Raw genomic sequence first — 20,825 nt, forward strand, 5'->3', positions numbered from 1 at the left:
AGGGTGGCGTCCCTGGCAAATCCAGGGCCCCTCACTGCCTAAAGATGGCCTTGTGGAGGGCAACAGTCCCCAGCGGGGACCCTGGAGAAGGAAGACCACAGTGCCTACGCTGGAGCCTTCGGCATGGCAGAACTACAGCCACAAGGATCCCAGAGCTCAGGGCCCACAGCACGCATCCCTTCCGTGGATGGGGCTGGGCGCCAGCACTGGCAGAACACAGGAACAACCCTCTGGGTCAGATGAGCGCCTAGCCTGGGTGGGATCTGCTGTCTGGCAGCAGCCAGTGCTTGCTAGCTCACTGGGCGACTCCCGATCCCCCTGCTGAGACCGTCCTGGAGCAGCCCGCTCCTCACCCCTGCTGGGCTGCCATCCCTTACAACACCCACCCCAGCTAGCTTACCAGCAGAGCTCCCACTTGTCAAAGGCCAGGCCCAGCCCCCTGCAGCAAGGAGTTCCACACGCTGCTGCCTGAAACTCCAGCATCGCCTCGCGGTCGCTTTCAGAATGGGTCCTTCCAACACCCCGATCCGTACAGACGGCGCAGGCACAGAGGAGATGGGCCCAGCTGGCCACTGCCACATCCCTTGCTCGTGACCTCTCCTACCTCCCCAGCCAGAGTCCCAAACTTGCCTTCCAGGGCCCACACCTCTGGCTGTTGTACCACCTCAGCACAGCTCTGGCTGAGGCACACACGGGTCTGAACAGACCCTGCCGATTCTGCGAGGGGCGGTCCATCGCGCCCCCACACACCCACCAGCCGCCTGGGGATCCCCTCGCAGCAGGCGCTTGCAAACGAAGGGGGGGCAGAGTGGGACGACAGCAGTCTCGAGGCTGGGGTGGGACAGAGCGGCAGAAAAAGGAGGAGGGGTTAGTTACATTTTCAAACCCAACCAACCTCCTTGCGCGCGCCCATTCGGGAGCCCGTACTCTGGCAGTGAACAGGGGCAGGCATGCGCTCCGTGGGATCCCGCGCTCCGGGGAGGCGGGACAGTGGTACAAGCCCAGCAAAGCACTGCTGGGCAGCCCGGGGTGATACTGCCTGCGCCAGCCTCTCTCAGCTGATGCGGGAGGACGAGCGAGCCGGAGGCCGGAAACCCACGTGCCCCTCCTCGCCCTGAGGCGCACACACCCACACATGGTGCCAAGCTAGCCCTGCACCAGTGCCCGGAGACGGCGAGTATCTGACGGAAGAGCCAGTCCCACCACAGGTGGGAAGCGCCGGTGCCTTTGGCCTGAGAGCCAGACAAACGCCTGTTTTCTCAGCTGAGCCGAGCCTCGGCCGGGGACGAGCCAGGCCGAACACGCAGCACTACCACCGGGAGGCAGCAGTACCGACACCAGTTCACACTCATGGCTACATACGGGAATGCTCATCCTCCCCACCACCCTCAACTTTAGGAGACAAACTTCTGGTCTGTTTCAAGCGTGAGCAATTTTTTTTAAAGAGCACCAAGTGTCCTGGGGAGGCCAGGGGTCGGGAAAAAGATGAAGCCACAAAGAAACTGCAGCAAAAACCCCTCGTCTGGTGCCCTAATCACCTATGCAAGACCAGGGGGCGACTCCTGAGCCTGCCACGCCGCACACGTCCACGTCCACTGCAACGTTATTGGATTTTTACAATACACACAAAGCTGTTTCTGTAACCACCGTACGACGTTTGCACCAAACCTTGTGCCAAGTGAGCCGTTTAATGAAAATTGGTGATGCACTAAATCAGTTCATGCTGCTTATATACCTCCACCACTTCGCACGTAGCTCTATACCTGTATTAGAAAGGAGCACTTGGAAGGTGTGGTCACCTCCCAGGGAGCAGAGGCTCAGATTCCAATACACATCTCAGGAATTTGGCTGAGCTGTGGCACCCCAGAGCGTGCCAATGGCAGAATGCGCCAACGAAGGAAGAACAAGAAATCCCACGGCACCTTATAGACTAAGATATTCTGGAGCATAAGCTTCCGTGGGCAAAGACCCGCTTCGTCAACTGCGATGTAGTGGAGGTTACAGAGGGAGGTCTAATAAAACAGGCTCACGCAAAGGAGGGAGTCCCAGTCAAGAGGAAGCCAGAGATGAGGAGGTTAAGTGAGTCAGGGTGGGCGTGGCCCACTCCCAGGAGCTCATGTGGAAGGACAAGTGATCTGAGCATGTGGTTCACCACTGCCTGTGAGATCAGGAGCAGAGATCTTCCCTCCACATGGCAAGTCTCTGGAGATGCCCTGGCTGTGGCCATCTCTGTCTTTTGGTCCTGAGCCCACTGCTTGCAGCCTCCATCAGGGAAGCAGTTTGCAAGACATTCCTGCTATGAACTAAGCCTGCATGAATTGGGGACCCATCCTTCAGAGGCTTTCGGGCCTGCATCACACCAAAGCTACTAGGCAATGTAGCCACTTGAACAGTTTCGCTCTCACCCTATTCTTTATTAATAAGCCTTCACCTTCTAAAGGGTGGGCCCAGCAGGCTGTTTGGGGTAAGATCTAGGTACATATTGACCTGGGAATGTGGCTGGGCCCTTTGAGGGCTGGAAGAATCTGGGGGGATTTGGCGACACCGGCTTTCACGGGGTACTGGTTTGGGCATTCGGAGCAGCTGGAGAACCTGCGGGTTTGCTCGTGTAGCTCCTGGCAGGCAGAGGAACTTTTGTGGCTGGCTCGAGTTACGTTACGGAGAAGCCCCAGCCTGGGCTGTAAGCGGCCTGGTTTTAAGCTGTTTGCCCAGGGCTGGTTCTCTCGGCTGTACCCCAAAACCTCCTTAGTATGACACCCACGCGGACCATCTTCTCAGCACTGCGCTTCGGACCCAACATCGGTGGTAACCGAGGTGGCGGTGGGGCGGCTTTGCCCTCGCACAGCGAGGCACCCCTCCCCTCTGCAGGCAGGCTGCCGAGAACAACGCCACACTGCCTGCCGCCCAGCAGAGAAGTGGATCACGCTCGAGTCCCGATTCCACCAGCGGCAGGGGAGCTCCCAGCCAACTCTGTTTAATTATAGTCCGGCCTACACTCGGCCCCTCCTGCTGCAAGGGGAACAGTACCTGAACCGACAGCACGCCCCATGTCTGATTGGGGTCAGCCTGCGGGACTGGCAGGGAGTCCACAGCCACGCAACAAGGGGGCTTTCCATGGACCGCTCAGCACCGGCACATGGGAGAGTCCGCAGGGGCAGCGCGAGTTCCCAAGAGAGGCGCTCGCAGGCGGCTTTCAGCAGTGCAGCTCTACCGGCTGCTGCTGCACAAGGCCGGCATGGGAGGTGTAGGGCACGGCTCCCAACGTCTCGGTGGCAGAGCTGTGCTCCGAGCTGGGAGTCGCTGCCGCTGCTGGCCCCCTGCTTCCCACCCACACGGCGGCCCCTGGGGCAGGAGCTGGGCAGTACTCAGTCCAAGGGGGCTTCCAGCCAAGTGCACGGCCACCAGCCCAGGCTTGGGGGCGGGGGGGGTTAACCACACACTGCTCTGAACTGAGGTTCAGGAAGGCTCCTTGAAGAGCGCGACAGCTGGCACTAGGAGGGGGTTTGTGATTGTCCCTGACTCGACAGTCACAAGAGAGGGGCGGAAGAGCCCGTTTCCACAGTGATTTGCTTTAAACTAACTCCTGATGGTGCTGACCCAGGAGCGCAGAGCGCCTTAGCCAGTACCACTGTGTCCCCGACTGTCACAAGCCACCGCCTTCCCCCCGGGACCCCGCCCTTAGAGCTCGAGCCTTCAAGCCCAACCCAGGGACAGAAGGCAGAGCCAGCTGTCCTGGGACAGCACAAGGGCTGCAGACACTAGGGCCCCTGCTATTTATGGCCTGCCGTTTATTTCAGGACTTTCTGCTTGCTCGGGGGGGGGGGGGGGGCATAAATGGGGAAGTGGAGAAGAGACGTGTGGTCCGTGCAAGAACTTGCACACAGGGGCACGCCTGTCGTCTGGCAGGGCAGAAAGCCAAGGCTCTGAGTGCAGTCACGGCTCCTTCATAACTTTTAGTCAGAGGCTTTTCCGATCACCACAGCAGCTGAGCTGTGAGAAGACAAGCTCCTCCTTCCCCAAGGCATGGAGGGGCTACTCGTGTGCTACAGGCAAGGGAAGTTGAGGCACTGGAGAATTAAGTAATGTGCCCAAGGTTACACGGAGTCTGTGGCAGAGCCAGGAATCCAATCCAGCTCTGTGGAGTCCCGAGACAAGAGGCAGAGGGGCTCAGAGCTGAGAGGCAGGAGATAGCTGTCTAGGGGAGCATGGATATACTTAGCTACTCTGCGGCTGCTCAGTCTGCAATAAGGCAGCTGAAACATCAGCTAAGTGACAGAGCCTCCCCAGCCATGGAGACAGACCCAAGGTTGTGCTACTCCTCTGCCACAGGCTACTGCAAACCGCAGCCGTTAGAGAGGAAGCCAAAGCCTGGGAAAAGCCTACCCCGTCACACCACTTGGCAGATACACCATGAACCTCCTCGGCCTGGCTGGACGGGCAGATGGCTGGCTTGCCCCAGCAGGCAAGTGGGGTTTTAATCCCCGAAGCAGACCGGCAGCAGCCAGTTCTGCCGAGGGAGCCCTGTCTTGCAGGCTGGGGCTTCATTCGGAGGTGGGCTAGGTAGGCAACTGTTCAACGGTCCAGAAGCACCACTTTCCCTCTCTGGTTATGGGCGCAACCGTCTACAAGCGCCCGCACGGCCTGGACCTCGGGGAGCCAGCCGCCGCAAGCTACAGCCAGCAGAGAAGCGGGTGGGATTTGGTCATGGAATGCGCAGTGCCCCTCCCCGGGGAGTCGGGGGGGCAGCGGTGTCACTTCCTCAAGCGCTCCCCTTTAGGGCTCACCTTGATCAAGCAAACGCCCGCAGAGGCTGCTGGGCTCAGGTGTCCCAAAGGGCAGGTAAGTGGGAGCACACGGCAAGGCTAAGCGGTGGGAGCCAGTGTCTCCACTATGAACCGGTGCCGGAGCTCCTGTATTTCGGAGTCACCGTTGAGCGCGGCGCTCTGGCATCCCGGCACGAGGGGTCGTGCAGACACTGGGGCAAGAACCACAGCCCTGAAACTCACGGCAGTTCCAGCAGTCACCCCTGCTAAGCACGGGAGGCCCAGGGTGGGCGTCTCTTCCCTTGGCCCTCGGCACGCAGAGGTGCTGGCCTGACTTCCCCCTAGGGGTGTCAAAGCTGCCAGCAAGCAGCAGCAGCCCCGAGGAGCACGCAGGGGAAGAGATGGGCTGATGAGCATCAGGGCTACTGGCTGCCTGCCAGCTGAGCGAGCAAACACAGCACCTGCTCACCTCGCTGCCTCCCTTGCAGCAAGGCAGCAGAGCCCAGCTTCCCTGCAGGCGGCACATGGGAGATCTCACACAACGCAGGTGTGCCTGAATGGGCTTCGGAGCACCCGCCCATCCCAGGGGTGCTAGGTCTCTGCAGGCCCCTTGGTCCAGCCCCCAGGCTCACCCCAGCACCTGACGTGGATTTCTGGGGTCCGGGGCTTTGGTTTTTAACTCCCCACCCTTGGAAGAGAAGCCGGCCAGGAGGCCCAGCAGGAGAAGTGCTGTACTCAGCTGCTGGATGAGCCAAGACCACAGCAGAGCCCAAGGCAGCTCTGGAGGGCAGCAGATGTCCAACCCAGTCTCGAGCACTGGGTCTGCTGCTCAGGTCAGATGGCAGGAGGACACGGTGGTTGGCAGGCGCTGCGGAGCGTGCTTACCAATGCAGAGAAACTCTGCCCCTGAAAACTTGGCAGAGGCAACATCATCAGCCCAGGGACCCACAAGATGAATCACTTCTCGCGCTCCCACCCTTAAAAGGCTACCATGCCAGCTTCCTGGTTCAGAGGCCAAGCCGTTCCCAGCCTGCGCCCTGGCCAGGAGACAGACAGCTCCAACGCGCCAGATCCAGGCAGGGTCAGGACCCCACCACCAAGGCGGGAGGGCAGCTCCACCCGCAGAGGCAAAGCCCATTCCATCAGCCATCTGCTGCACAAGTCACCCCACCCTGGTCCGGGGGTACAGCCACACCTCCGGCCCTGCACAGGGACCCTGGGGATACCGCGCTCACTGCTCATCAAGGGCAGACACCGTTTCGATTCAGCCAGACATCGGCCGCTCATTTCAAGGCCAGTTCCCTGCCCATCTGGCTGACATGCCTAGGACACAGGGGACACCACCGGGGCAGCAGGCATCTGAGAGTCTGACAGTGCTGCAGCCGAGAGGCGCTTCCCCACCCCGCACCATGCAGAAACGGAAGAGTTGTTAGGGACTCGCCCACAACGGACCTGCCAGGCTGGAGGCAGGGAGATGCTGCCCAGGCTTAGCAGCAGCTGGCTATGCAGCCAACCCACCCCTTGCCTGCAGGTTTGGATTCCAGTTCCAGCAACACAGGCAGCTGCTAGACCACCACGCTGCAGATCAGCCACCCCATACCCCAGTGCCCTTCTCTGCCAAGGGGACCCCTCACCGTCCCCCTGCCCAAACCTCCATGCACTGCAACACCTCTGCCCGCAGCACTGGCCTGCGCCCAGATGAACAGTCGCTGCTAGTCCAGTGAGCAGAGGTGTCACCACAGAGTGCAAGGGGGCTGGCGGGTTATCAGCTGCTATTCGAATCAACCCTCCAGATACAACCCTGCACTGCTGCACCCATCTCGCCCTCCAGCGATCACAGCTTCCAGCTCGGCCCTTTCCCATGCTCCTCCAGCCCAAGCATCGCCAGAACCACGAGCTCAAGCGGCGAGCTGAACAAGGATCAAAGACCTTCCTGCAAAGCTTGTGGCCCTGGGCTTGAGTCCACCGTGTGCTACTGTCGATGACAACTTGCCCCCGCCCGCTGCCCTTCAGTGGGCAACTGTGACAGAGGGGAGTGGGGGAGGGTTTTAGCCCCATGGTTGGGCTGCCTGTGTTTCCTACCGTCCTGTAGCAACCCAAGGTATGTGCCTCAGTTTCCCTAGGCCCAGCATCAGGGCAGAGCGAGGAAGGGAGCTTCTGTGTGATGACAGGCAATGGGGTCTCCAAGCTCTTTGTAACCCAGGCAACAGGACAGAGGCCTGGCTGGTTAGAATTGGAACTGGGCTGTGGAGTGGGGCAGTCTGGTCTGGCTGAGGAGGGAGGAAGGGGACCAGGGCCCAGCCTGGGGACCCCTCCCCAAGATGGATTGTACTGACGAGTCTGTTCTGCGCTGTGTCCCTGTCACCTAATAACCCTCCTGTTCTCCCTGCTGGACAAGAGTCACATCTACTGCAGATGGGGTGCAGGGGCTGGGGACCCCCCGCTCTGCGACAGCACGTATGAAGCTACAGGTCACACAGAAGGGAGAAAGTGTACAATTTAGACAAGCTGACCTAGGGAGGAAACGGCGAGCCGTAACTATTCCCAGTGAGATAGATCAAAGCTGTCATTTACTGCAAATCCTTGACAGGCACCCAAGGGCAATAGCTCAGAGGCCACGAGATCAGAGTCAGAAAAAATAAGAAGCTGTGCCCGGGCAGCATGGCTTGGTCCTCAGGGCAGCCTGTCGGAAGGGTGGCTGAAGTGATGGTTGGAGGAACAAGGGGGGCGGGTGGGGAAGGGTCACACCCCTGGACAGCCGGCACATGAAGCATTGTGGGGAAAGGGAGGGAATCAGTTTTTCCCGGTGGGCATGAGGCCTCTGGTGAGCGGCGAGAGCTACAGAGCACGCGCCGCCTGACCTGATCCCACACGAGCGCCAACTTTAATATTAGAGGGGCCGAAAGCCAGCCCTGATCTCTACTGACTCGGTCTCCTCTCCTCTGCAGCCAGCAGTTACTGAAGGGCTCAGCCGTCGCTGCCGCTGCTCGAACACCGCATGGCAGGAAGGGCAGGCGCTCTGATGAAGCGTTTGAAGAGTTGAGCTAATTCCTCTGCCATGTTCTGGCTCACTCGCTTCCCACGATGCAAACCAGAGGCCCAATCCCTCCTCCAGCCTTGAACGAATGACTCGGCTCCTTCACAGGCATGCCCACGGGGCTGCACTGTATCCGGACTGACCCGGAGGCTCGGCTAGACGTGAAAGCAGCCACAAGCAGAGTGAGACACCCAGACGCTGCCAATGCCCTGGGGGGAATTCAGCAGGTCTTCCCTTTTTTTTTTTGACCAGCAGAAGGGCCAGGAGACACACGGGACATGGATATTTCAATCCCGGGGCCAAAGCAGGAACTACAACGCTCTGACCGACAGGCTGCACAGCTTCCTACTAAGCAGACGTGACTGCTGCGTCACCAAGCCCAGCCCACTCCAGAAGGAACCCCTGCTCCAAAGGGCCCTGGCCCAAACCTGGAACAAGGCGCACAGCTGGCAGCGACGTCTAGGCCCCTATGCATGAGAGGCAGGAGCCGCGAGTTGGGTTTCTCTGAGTTCTGATTCATGCTCCACCTTGACCAGACAATAGGAGAGGAGAACTTCAGGGCACAAGGGGGTCGAGAGGTACCTAATTCTCACTGACCGTCCACAGGGGTTAGGCACCCCCACCAGTCTTGGGGATTCCCCTCCTAGCACAAACCAAGCCCTCCCTGACTCTGATCATGGCTCGTGCGTGCCAAAAGGAAGAGTGGAAATTCAACTTATTTGTGGCAGATGGAAATCAGAGAGACTACAGCTGGGAACGGGGAGCAGCAGGTTGTGGAGCACCTGCACAAAAAAAAAAAAACACACACACACACACACACGCAGGTGCCAACAAACAGCTGTTGAACCTGGGTCACCAGCTGGACCATCTGCAAGCCAGAGATTCCTTCCACAGGAGTCACTTCCCTGTTCCGATTCCAGCTCCCCAGAATCTGCGCACCTACGTATGTGAGCACAGGCAACCCCAGGCCGTGGAAGGATAAAGGAGAAAAATTCAGGACTGTTCCCAATGTAGTAGATGCCAAAGCTGCCGGCACAGACATCAGCGTGGCCCCCGCGTAGCTCTGCTAGTGCATCCGGTGTGTTTGTGCTGGGGAAAGCCACACCCTGCATTGCCTTTGATGGCGTGACAGCCTCAGAGCTATGGGGCAGGGAGAGCTCCCAACACAACTCTGCTAAAGCACCCCAGACTACGATCCTCCACACTTACCACCCCACTAGCCCTGCACCCCTCCTGCCACAGCCCCACGAAGAGCTCTGCCATTCACTCCCACTCTGCCTCCAGCCCCACCCCGGTCAGAACAGCTGGAGCGGTGCTGGGATGGGGGCACCAGCCTCACTGCTGAGCAAAAGGAGCGAGGTGCTAACCCGGCAGGGCATCTAGGAACACCACGGCGCAGGGCAAGCACCTTTGCCTGTGTGGACAGGGCCCGGACTGCTGGCAGGAGCTCCCCATAGTTTGAGGCCCATGGCACGCTGTAAGGACCGAGAGCCCTGGACAGGGGAAGAAAGGGTGTTTCACGCGGACATCCCAAGGAGGCCCCCAGAAACGCTCCTTTATTAGACTGTGCCATGCTCCAACCCCCCTGCAGGCAGAGCCACCCCAGCCAGCTGTGCAAGGGAGGGTGCCAATGCAGCCCACAGGCTGGTTTGAACTCAGGCCAGTGGCTGCTACTGAAACGACAGGGCCGGCAGGCAGTCGGTGGGGGTGCTGGATCCTAAACGCTACTGCAGAACTCAAGAAACACCTTTGACCCTGAACTGCAATTACTGGGATCGAGACGTCGGCTGCTTTCACCTCTGTCCTGGTTTAGCAGTGCTCAACAAAAACCCCCAGGAGGCCCATACCTGTCTCGAGGGGGGGTGCAGCGTTACATGGTACAGGAGCAAAGGGTAGGCCAGCAGAGAGCCTGGCGAGCTTCCAGAGAGCAACAAAAAGGCCCGTGCACGAGGCCAACCCAACAAAGGGCCCACACTTCCTCTTTGTAACCTGCCACAAGTGGCACATTCCCAGCTTCTGCAGGTCAGAGTGAAGGCCAGGCAGAGCTGTGCACACACATCGGCGGCTCTCACTGGCTGCTGCGAGAGGGGCTCCAAGCCTCGCCCGGTCACCTCGAGGAGTCAGTACACCTCTGAGAGCCTGGCAGAGCTTTACGACAGAGTCGAGCGTGTTTGTTTCAACTCCTAAACAGGAAGAGCCAGGACCACCAGATTCAGTGCACAGCTTCCTCTCAACCTAACAGAGAGCAGTGGTTCTTCAGCTTTGAGACCATGAACGGCAAACAGTACGTTTTCTGCAGAACACTGATGAAACATTTCTTCCAAAAAAATAAAACTTTAAAAAAAAAAAGACAACCAAACCCAAACCCAAGACGACAGCGACAATAAAGTGACGTCATTTGTGTCAGGTATCAGAGCAACAAAGTAGAAATATTAGATCTGGTTTTAACAACAGGAAATAAGCCACCAGTGATCGAGATCAAACAGATGCTCGTGGCACACCAGCGTTCTGCAGAACACCCTGTAAGAAACGCTGCCGTAAGGTTTGACTGGGCAGGAAAACGGGATGTGCCTGGAATGGAACTGTTTTTCGGAAACCCCTGCAGAAGAGAGAGAGTGTGAGTTACCAGGCAGGTGAAAGGGGCTAGCTGAGGGTGCCCTCTATCCAGGCCTGCCCCAGCCCTCCATCCCCAGGCACCCTTTACAAAGTATGGGGGTTGGGGCTGAAGTTCACATCCCCTGCTGGCTGTTCCCCTTTGTCAGGGAGCAAGTGGAAAACGCCAAGTCCACTGCATCCCTCACTCTGGCTAGGGAGCGCAGGGGCCAGAGGGACGTGAACCTGCCCTCCAGCCAGGAGACCTGCACCTCTCCCGCCAGCTGTGCTCCCTGGACTGCAGAGCTCGTGGCAGAGTCCTCCCCACCGGGCCCCAAGCTGCTGCAGTAGCCCTCCCCCGCGGGGCAGGCTGCATACTGAACCCCTCCTCCCCAGCCCCACCCCAGAGCAACGATTCCAAAGATCTAGGATGCTGCGTCAGGGCTGCTCAGCCCGGGGTCTGCAACCCTGATGGCGTCACGGGATGGGCTTGGGGATTGTCAGAAGGGCAGGGCCACTATTGGGGTGCAGCCCAGAGGGCAAATGCTCCAGGCCCCATGAAGCTAAGTCACAAGCTTCAGCCTTGGGGTGGGCGGGGGGGGGGTGCTGGGAGCTCAGCCCAGGGCTGAAGCCAAGTTGGAGCCACACCATCCTGCGCTGGGCTCAGACTCCTGCAAGGGGAGTGGTGGTGTGGAACAGGTGAAAGCCACTGGAGTGGTAACCCAGAATCCAGGGCACTCTCTGCACCAGGATAAACGGGTCCCTCACCTGTCAGGAGGTCACTGTGGCTACACAAGTCACCATCTCCAGAGGCAACAGAGGAACAGTTTACAAAGTGGTCTCCCAGCCTGACGACATTCACGCTAAGGTTGTGGACCTGCCACAGGAGACACATGGAGAAGGAACCCCAATGACCACATTGTGGGGCCTCCCTGTTCGTTCCCCATCAGCGACCACCACTGCAAGCCTGCTGCCATGCGCCCTGAGCGGTTGCCAGCAAAGCCGACTCCAGCTGGTAGCTATAGAACGATGCCCTGAGGCAGAGCATGGGGCTGCCCTGTCTGGGATGCTGGCTTGCCTAGCCGCTGTAGTGCGGAGCAGAATACAGCTCAGCTTCCGGGGCACTCGGCACAAATTAAACTGAGGTGACCCTTTCATTAAAAAATGTGGAGATCCCACCCTGTCATTGCAGCTCAGCGCAGCCCCGAATGGCAGCCTCCCTCAAAAGCACGGCATCACACAGGACTGGCTGCATGGCCAACGCATCCAGGGCACGCGGGTGAGGCAGACGTGAGCGACGCTCGGCTGCGCGGGCAGGCAGACTAAACAGTATACCTGACCCAAAGGCCTCTGGACCCAAAGAGTGTGTGTGTACCAGGATCAGGGAGAGCCCAATGGCTGCCACCTGCACCCTCCAGGCTGTGTCCAGCAGATCTGGCTGCCCAGGTGCCTTCTTGGATCTGTTACTCAAACTAGTGCGGGATAAGCAAAGATCCCAGCAGCCTTCTCCCCCAGACACACCCCCCCACGGGGCTCTGGATACAAGCCACAGGCTCAGGCCACGTGGAGCATCATGACATCCACTTGTGTGACTAGGAGGTCCTAGCAAACAGCATGGGGAAGCTGTCAGTTTCTGGTGGGGGAAGAGGACTGTAGTCCCCCCTCCGTTGCAGGCAGGAAACCTCTTTCGCTCCCTCCCCACCCCACGCAGCAGCAGGTGCGCACAGGAAGCCTGCAGGCTTGCTCGCTCCACCCAGAGGAAGTGGTGCACAGCTCTACAAGGACTGGAGGGGGTGTTTTTACACTGGCCAGGCCACCATGAACAGCAGCTTCCGGCAGCTGCTCTCCGCACTCCTGCGTGGCCCTGTTTCCCCTAAGGCCTTCCTCTTTGGGAGAAGTGGGGAGCCAAGCAGCTTTGGAGGGGGGCAGGGTGAGCAGTCAGATTAGCCCTAGGCAAGAGAAGGGGCCACAAGGACAGTGGTCGCAGCACTGCCCAACCCAAGCAAAGGCTGCAGGAGCGGACAGCCCCAAACCTCCTGAGTGCATTCCAGAGGCTGGGCCTGCTCACTCATGCGCCTGCAATCCCTAGGAACAAGGTCGCACACACACACACCCCAACCACTCTGACCCACTGGCTCACAGGCACAGTGGTGGCACGCCCGGGAGTGAGCAAGCTTCCAGAGTCACTTGGGCCCCTGGCACTGGTGTTAATACCTGCCTGCAAAGCGCCCTGCATTGGCACTCAGGAGAGATCCACCCCGGGGCTCCTCTTTGGTGATGCAGCCATGTCAGCTTGGGAAAGGAGGAAAGGAACGAGACGCCACTGCTGCCATGCGCCCCAGAGTATATGAGTCTGACAAAGGAGGAAGGGACCTACTGCTTCTGTTACACACTGCACCCCCAGCTGCCTCCAACGGTCACGTCTAAAGAGAAGGGATGTCTGCTCCCAGCTGAGCCACTGACCGTGCTACTATGGGCAAGCTGGCTTACCTCTCCACCCTGCAGTCCCCCACCACCCCGGGCAGGCAAGGTTAAGGCCACAAGGGCAGGGAGGACTGTGAGAAGGGAGCTGGGCCATTTCTCACCACACAGGCTGCAGTGGAGTGACAGCTGCTAACGGAAGGAGAACCAGACATCTTGACTGCAGTATTTTAAGGAAAGCCAGACCACGGGCTGTCTGGTTCACAGAGTCCTTCTAGACATCCTTGTGTGTGGTTTTCAGCAGGTGAGTTAAGCTTGCAGCTCTTGGACCTGACTCGTGAGCCTCTGGGATCAGACACGATGGCTCAAGTCCAGTAAGAGAAATCGGGTACATATTTGTTCTAGCAGAGTAGAGGGAGGCGGGAGACCCACAAGCTGTTGCTTGGGTCCATCTGGAGGCTACCACAAGCTCCTTAGCCCTGACTTGCGGTAGCCCACTTGGCTACTGTGGCACCCAGAGAGGTGTCCTCCATCCCAGAGGTATTCATTAAACGAGCTCCTCGCAGCCTGTCTGGTTTGGCACAGGATGAGAGGAGATGGGTGGGAAAAAGACACGCTCCTCCACAGCCAACACTCAGCCAGGGAAACTCTGCCAGAATATTTCCCTTGAAATCCACATTCACCCAGCAACAGTGCTCTCACCCGTTCCGCAGAGCTTCCCTGCCTGTGGTCGCATCTCCTCCCACTCACGTCTGACTCAGGGAGGCACACAAACCCCACCAGCACATTAAAAAGGGAGCAATACGCAAAAGGCCTTTCCAGCATTTCCCAGCAGCAGAACACAAACAAAACGAGGCTGGAATAAATCTACTCCAGACAGGGAAGAGGGTGGGTCAGAGCGTGGCTGACGCGTGCGTAGGGTGGGAGGATATAAAAATCTCTATGTACTGAAATGCTGGCAATTAAGAAGGAAACGTGAACCAACCCAACCAAATCCATCCACACGTCAAGTTAGTGCCCTCCTGGGTGAGCGCAGCAAAAAGGGCAAGGACTTCCCAGATCAGGGACCGTCTCCTGGGCTGCAGCCAGGCATGCTAGCCAACACCACAAAGGAAGCTAGCCCAGCTGCCGCCCGTGCTGCAAGCTAGTACAGAAAGAGGGGGAAGGGAAAAAAAAAAAAAAAAAAGAGGGATTCCCACCTCATATTGGAGATAATCCACTGTGAACTTCACACACGGCTTCAGCACTAAGTCAGACAGACACCCTAACACCACCACCCCGACCCACGGGAACCAGGAGGGAAAGCAGAGCATGACAAAGCAGTGCAGCCCAGCCGGAAAGGCTGAGCTAGGAGGAAGGAGGCACCGGGAGGTTTGAGGCATGGCTGGATGGGGTTCCACTGGGGGCTGAGCTGGGATGGGGGAAGGGGTGCATGGGGAGACCCTTTGATGGTCCCTTTCCGAGTACAGCTTGCCAGGCCGGACGGCATATCAGGCACACAAGGCCCAGTAGATAGCTAGCAAGCAGTGGTCCAGGTACAGCCCCCAACACCCACCCCAAGACATTTCCCATAACAACAATAGTGTCAAGGGGTGGCCCTGTTAGTTTTGTTTTTTGTGATAACAGATTTTTAGGTTACGTGCTTTCATGGGCAAGATCCATTGGTTCTTACCCACAAAAGCTCATTACCTAATAAAACCAGGAGGTTATATTTACGTACTGGAGATCTGTACAACTCAGCCAAACCAGCTGCATTCTAGGTTTGCCAGCAGCCAGCAAGTCAGAAGGGAGCTCTCCTCCGCTAACTGGGCTGGTGTAGGCTCTGAAGTCCAAGGGTTGAAAGGCCAGCCAAGTTCTCAGAGGAAGGTCACTCCACAGCTGGGAAAAAGCTCTGCAACCTCAGGCACTGCCACATCCAAGCCCTGATGTTACAGCCCACCACCCTAGGCTCCTCTCTATCTGTAAGGAGAAGGGGGGGTGAAATAGGCTCTTCTAGCCCTGCACACGATGGGGCTCTCAGCACGCACTCTGAGAAGCCAGCTAAAAACCACATACATGCTCCCTTGCTTTGCAGGAGCACTAGAATCAGCAACTTCCTGCACGTTGGGCTTTCTACCAAACCTTGCTTGTGGTCTGTCTCCTCCAGACACCCACTCTCCGGATGTGTACAGTGCAATTCTGCCAAGGGGAGAAGCTGGCGAGAACCCGGCGAGAACCCGCTCAGTTCTCCTGGCAAACACAGGTTAGACACTTCCACAGCACAAATGAGTTTAAATGGCTCCATTGCTCAGAATGCCGAAGACAATCGTTTAACCACAACATAGTGTGTCCCGTCAGAGTCGCTGCATAGAAAGATTATAACAAAACAAAGCAACACACAAATGGGCAAGCATCTCCCGATATTAGTACAAGGCTGGCATCTAGAGTGAGCTGGCTTGCAAGGAACATCTCACCTCCGAGGCTGTGGCCTGGTGTTTGGTTATTACAAACTCCTGGGGCGAAGCTGTGAGTGAGGTCAGCACAACACAGAGCAAGGTGCACGCGTCTGCACTAGGCAATATGCAGGCCAGTCATACAACACAGAGCAAGGTGCACGCGTCTGCACTAGGCAATATGCAGGCCAGTCATACATTTCGCATTTCACCGTGGCCTTTCACACGCTACATTCGTCCTGGCTTGCGAGAAGGCCCAGAGGAGCTACTTCTGTCCATTTGGTCTCCTGCACAAAATCATCCCGTTCTCTACCTTCTGCTCCTCATGTGCCCTCAAAGGAGATGCACGTGTTACAAGAAACTTTGAGGCCTCCTAATCAAATGAAACATAACAAAGGCCAGGAACACCAAAGACAACCCAGTCTTTCCAACCACAGCCAGCATGCCCTGCAAACTGAGCACTTTGGGCAGGCGCCCAACAGAGATTCAGATACCACCTAGCCAATCAGGAGAGTGCTCACCACCAGGAGCATGTTTCTAATGGTGGTCCACATCCTCCTCAGCCTTGGTGCATATAAAATTTGTTATGTCCACAGACAGAAAAAAATTAGAAGGAACCCTGATCACAGCTCCAGTGAAAATGACCACCAGGGTTAACTGGGGTGCTAGGCCCCCAAGGCAACCCTCTCAGTAGGTCAGATACTTTTTGCTAAGCAACGAAGACTCCTGCCTAAGGCGAGAGCACCCAGCGTGAAATGGAAACCCTAACCAACCCACTCCCAGCATGCCTTTCCAGAATCCGCACACCTCTCTGAGAAGATCTTAGAGGCTCTTAAGAGGGATTATTGTCCCAGTGTCACGGTGCCTGAGAAACAGCAGTACCACAGCTGTTAGTAGAAACGGTCTGTCTCTTCCGAGGAGCTCGCTTAGTACAAGGGGAGGCTCTGATCTAGTCTGATGCCTCTTGACACTACTGTAATGGAAATCAGATCCTCAGACAACAAGGGGCATTCCACAAGAAGAGAACAGGAAGGTTATAAATTGTAGGGCTGTGGTCAGTCTTTACATGAAGGTGTTTATTATCGCCCCCATTCCAAACATGGTTTATGTGCTTGTATTGTTATTAGTTTTCACCCAGAAACACGTATTCTAATTCTCCGCTGAAGATCTCCGTTAGAACAGATTAACCAGCTTCTGCTAAAAGGGCCATGTGCATTCACGACTGAAACACACGGACTCCAAATGCAGTTCCAGGCATCAGCAAGTTTCCAGTCTCAAATCCCCCTTACAAACGAATGGGAAAGTCACCCAAGTCAATGTCAAGGTACGTCTTCGCTTACCAGAGCTTTGTTGTGTCAGCATTTTCACTGTAGCTAATGGAGTGATTTTGCTCCAGGCTGCAGATGGACCCAAGAAGAGGGATTGCAGAGGAAGATCTATCGGGCGGTATTGATTACCACCCCAGTGCACACACTCCATTTTAAGTCAGGAAAATGAATGGCTAGATTATCTGCACATTGTACCGCTCTCTCCCTCAACCTGTCCTTCCATGAAATTCCCACAGACGTGCCCGCACACAGAAGACAAGGGAGGCGACTACAGAGACACCAAAATAGAAAACCACACAGATGAGTTTCCAGAATAGTTTTCTGTGCTCCTGTTTTCTTTCTGTATCAGTGGGGCACTGCAGACACCACCCCCAGCAGGGTTAGTGGTTTTTAACCAAACTGTGCAAATGTACTCCTTAGAGCAAACCCACAACCCTCTATGGGGCCCAGAAGCAAACACCAGAGAAAGTCAATGCTTCTGAAGTTTCTCACAGACAAAGCATTTCACATGCAACATCACAAACCTTCATCAATTCACCCTAAGTACTGGGAGTTTTGAGCCCCTTTTGCACATCTGTAAGCAAGCAAGGAAACAATGAAGAAGTTCAGATTCTGCCTCTCAGGATCTGCCTCTTTGATAACAGTAGCACAGCTGTAATTGAACTAGTGACATCATGTACAGAGACTGCTATCAAGAATATTGTAGTATAACAAAATCTTAACACCTACATCTGCAATAAAATCTTTGCTGAGACTACTGCAGCAATGATTTCCATGGTACCTTTCAAGAGATGACAAGACACCTGACAGAAGTATCTTCTCTTTAAAAAGAAAGAAAGGCAACTGAGGCAGACAGCTGCACAAGAGCACACATCAAAGCAGCTAGGAATAAACCCCAGGAGTCTTAACTTCCAATCCTGTGCTCCGGCCACTTTGACTGTCTGGCTTAACAGCAGCCGCAATACTTGTGGCACTTTGCATTCTAGGATTTAACACAGAGGGGTGCTACGTGGTCCCCTGAGTGGTGACAGCAGTAACCCCAATGGACTGGGAGTGGGAAGAAGGCCCCATGTGTCTTTTTTTGCATTTAATTCCCTTGTATTATGTTTGCTCCCTAATCTTAAGCCCCCACCCCTTGAAATATGGCATTCTTTCCCCACCCCACAAGATGTTCTAAGAAATTCCCAGAATTGCATCACATAAGAACATTTATAATATTCAGGAAGCCAATGGAGAGAGAGAGAGAGAGAGAGAGAGAGAGAGAGAGAGAGAGAGAGAAGTTCCCAACTATTCCAGAAAACAAGACAATATCCCTGAAATGACTTCATAGCAGGGAGGACTCCCCCATCTTTCCCTGTCCGAGGCCAATAACGATCCTGCTGTGAGAGCCAGACCAGCCAATGGAACCGCACAAGAGCGGAGGGGCTTCCTCCCTTCCTTCAGTCTAACAAATTTCCTGCAGCAGTGCCGGTTGACTCCACAGCCTTATCAAGCTGGCCAGCTGAGCCATTTCCTCTCTCTCCCCGCCTCCCTCTCCCCACTGGCTACAGGGCATCATGAGCATGCCAGCTAGCTGGATGGGAAAACCCCCTTTGGCCTTTTCTCTCTCCATACCCCCTCCCCTGCATTTTTTTTTTTTTTTTTTTTTTTTTTTTTTACTTACACACAGGAGAAAGCTGGTCAGTTCCAACTTTTCCTTTTCAAAAGTTCTCTGGATGACTTTTTTTTTTTTTTTTTTTTGGAAGGCATCTGGACAACAAGCTCTGTAACCAATCCCTTTCAGATACCCTGCCAAAACACCCCTCAACCTTTCCCAGCCAGAGAGTTGAACTGTAGCGAGCTGACACCAGCCTCAGACCACTTTTGTCCAAGCTGCCCCACCCAGAATTGACACTTCTACCAGGCAGCTCAATAGGCTCTCTCTAGCCATTCTTCTCTCCTGCCATAAGCCACAAGCATTAATGCCAGCCAGCCTCAACCCCGCCACCAGGTGTGGGGGAGGGAACTGGTGCTGGAACTGTGGGGAGAGGTGACAGAGGGCAACAGCACCCCATTTTGAAATGGTTTCCATTATATCCAAGGTTCCCGTATGGGTTCAACAGCTCTCAGCACCCCACCAATCGTTCCAGCCCTCCTGCTGGGGGAAGAAGAGGACAGGGGCTGCCAGAACGGAAGAGGGCCAACCCTGGGGAAGCACCCAGGGGCCCAATGCCTTGGAATTAAGGGGGGGCAGCTGCAACCCACTCCTCGTCAGGTAACCCCAAAGCGCCCCCCCCCCGGCAGGCCCCACCCAGCTGCCCCGGGGACTCACCGCTGTGCGCGCTGAACCAGCGGGGCGCGATGTGCAGGGGCAGCGCGTCGGCCAGCGAGGCCCGGGGGCCCAGGTAGAGCATCCCGTCTCCATGGCGACCGCCTCCCGTCTCCTGGAAACCGTTGCCATGGGCGTAGGTGGAGTCCGCGCCCGAGCCGCCGGCCGGGGCCCGCTCGGGGTCGGCCGCCGCCCGGGCGTAGAGGCCGAAGGGGCCGCCGCCGGCCGCGCTGGGGTCCATGCCCATGCCGGCCACCGAGCTGACGGAGCGGCTGCGCAGCCCCATGGCGCCGCCGCCCGCCCGGTAGTGCCCGAAGTGGGGCGGCCCCCCGGGCGGGGGCACGGCGCTGTCGTCGCTGGAGACGCCCGGGAAGGGCCCCCGCGAGCGGGCCGCGCTGCTCTGCTTGGCGCCCATGGGCGGCCGGGCGGGCGAGCCCTCGCGGGGGGACGGGGCGGGGGAGCCGCCGGAAAGGGAGGAGGCGGGGACGGCTCACTAGGAATTAAACCTCATCCGCGCAGCCGGCATGTCCGTGTCGCCTGCTCCCGCGAGGCGCCCGGCCGCGCATCCGCCGCCGGCCCAGACGGAGGGAGGGGGGCAGCCGGTGGGGGCCGCCCGCCCGCTCGGCTCCGGGTCGGGGGAAAGGGTAGCACGCGAGACGCGCGCGGGTACCCGCCCGCCCGCCGAGCTGCAGGGCCGGGGCTCGGCTGGCAACCACAGAGACGGCCGGCGGCCGCAGCGAAACTGGCTCGGGCCCGCGGGGGGCCTTGTCCATGGAGCGGAGCCGCCCGCTGCCGCGCTCGCTGCTGCCGGGGCCGGCCAGACAATAGAGGCCGCCCGCGCGCATGCGCCGCGCCGCGCCCCGCCCCCGCAGCCCGCAGTAACCCCTAATGCGCCGGGCTGGGGAGGCGCTGGGACTGAGGCCAGGCCCCGCCCACGGCCAGTGGCGGGGGGGCGGGGGGAAGGTGGCCCTTGGCCTGGAAGGGGGCGTGGCCCCGAATTTATACACTTGTTAATTTGGGGGCCTGGGATGAGTTTTGCAGCTTGTTTTTATGCACATCCCCAGGGCAACTCCCTGCCCAAGGGGCTGCCCCCCCCCACTCTGCCCATGCCAGGCTCTTGTAGCTTCACCCCACCAGGGAGTTACCTGGGGCCAAGGGCTGGGCAGGGTGGAGGCAGCAGGGGTCTCCTCCACTCCCCCTTGCTGGTGGTGGGAACGGCAGCGTGCTCCACTCCACCATGCTTCTCCGGAGGTGGCGGGAACCAGAAGGGTGCTTGGGTTCCCGCCATGGCGGAGAAAGGAGGTGCAGTGGGTTGGGAGGGCACCAGGGCCCCCAACAGCATGGGGCCTGCAGTGCCCACCCCAGTTCATCCTATGGACAGGACGGTTCTGCACATCCCCATCAGGCCAAAGTGTGACACTCTCAGCTTAGATTTGCAAAGGGCTGTCATTGTTCCTCAATAAACAGAGCATTTGCACTGGACAAAGCTAGAAAAAAACTTTTGTGAAATAAACAAAGTACATTCAAGCTTTGTCTCACTTTTTGGGTGCCTTGTTTTGTTTTCATGTGTTGCCTTTTTTTAATTTTATAATGGCTAAGTGCCTCAGAAGTTGAAAGTGGCCCACCCCGCTCTGGACCTCTGCGATCCCACCTTCCCCTGGAGCTGGGAAATGCCCCTGCTTCCAAACCCTCCCTGCCAGGTCCCCTGAGGGCCCCCCCTTTGCATCACGCTCTGTGCCACCCACAAAAAGGACAGCATACACTGCAGGCTGTGTCCTGAGAACTGACAGTGCTGTGCGCTGGAACAGCCGCAAGCCTCTGCTGCTAATTATAGGGATGTAGGAAGTGCTGCTGGCATGCTCAGTGTACTGTGAGGGTGGAACAGCCCTGAGACTGTACTTAAGGTTGCATCATAGATTTTTAGTGTATTATTAATTTCACAAA

General features: G+C 57.4%; 1 protein-coding gene across 2 annotated transcripts in view; it reads right to left on the minus strand.

Annotated features, from left to right (window-relative positions):
- Positions 1–19,713, minus strand: part of ZNRF1 (zinc and ring finger 1) — a 42,936-nt gene extending 23,223 nt beyond the window's left edge. For both annotated transcript variants that reach the window (XM_075009076.1, XM_075009075.1), the window contains exon 1: positions 18,885–19,713. In XM_075009076.1, coding sequence (XP_074865177.1) covers positions 18,885–19,296 — 412 coding nt within the window. In that variant the 5' untranslated portion in view covers positions 19,297–19,713. The remainder of the gene's footprint in view (positions 1–18,884) is intronic.
- Positions 19,714–20,825: the final 1,112 nt, after the last annotated feature.

Source organism: Carettochelys insculpta, chromosome 14 (genome assembly GCF_033958435.1).
Source record: "Carettochelys insculpta isolate YL-2023 chromosome 14, ASM3395843v1, whole genome shotgun sequence".
NCBI classification, from domain to species: domain Eukaryota; kingdom Metazoa; phylum Chordata; order Testudines; family Carettochelyidae; genus Carettochelys; species Carettochelys insculpta.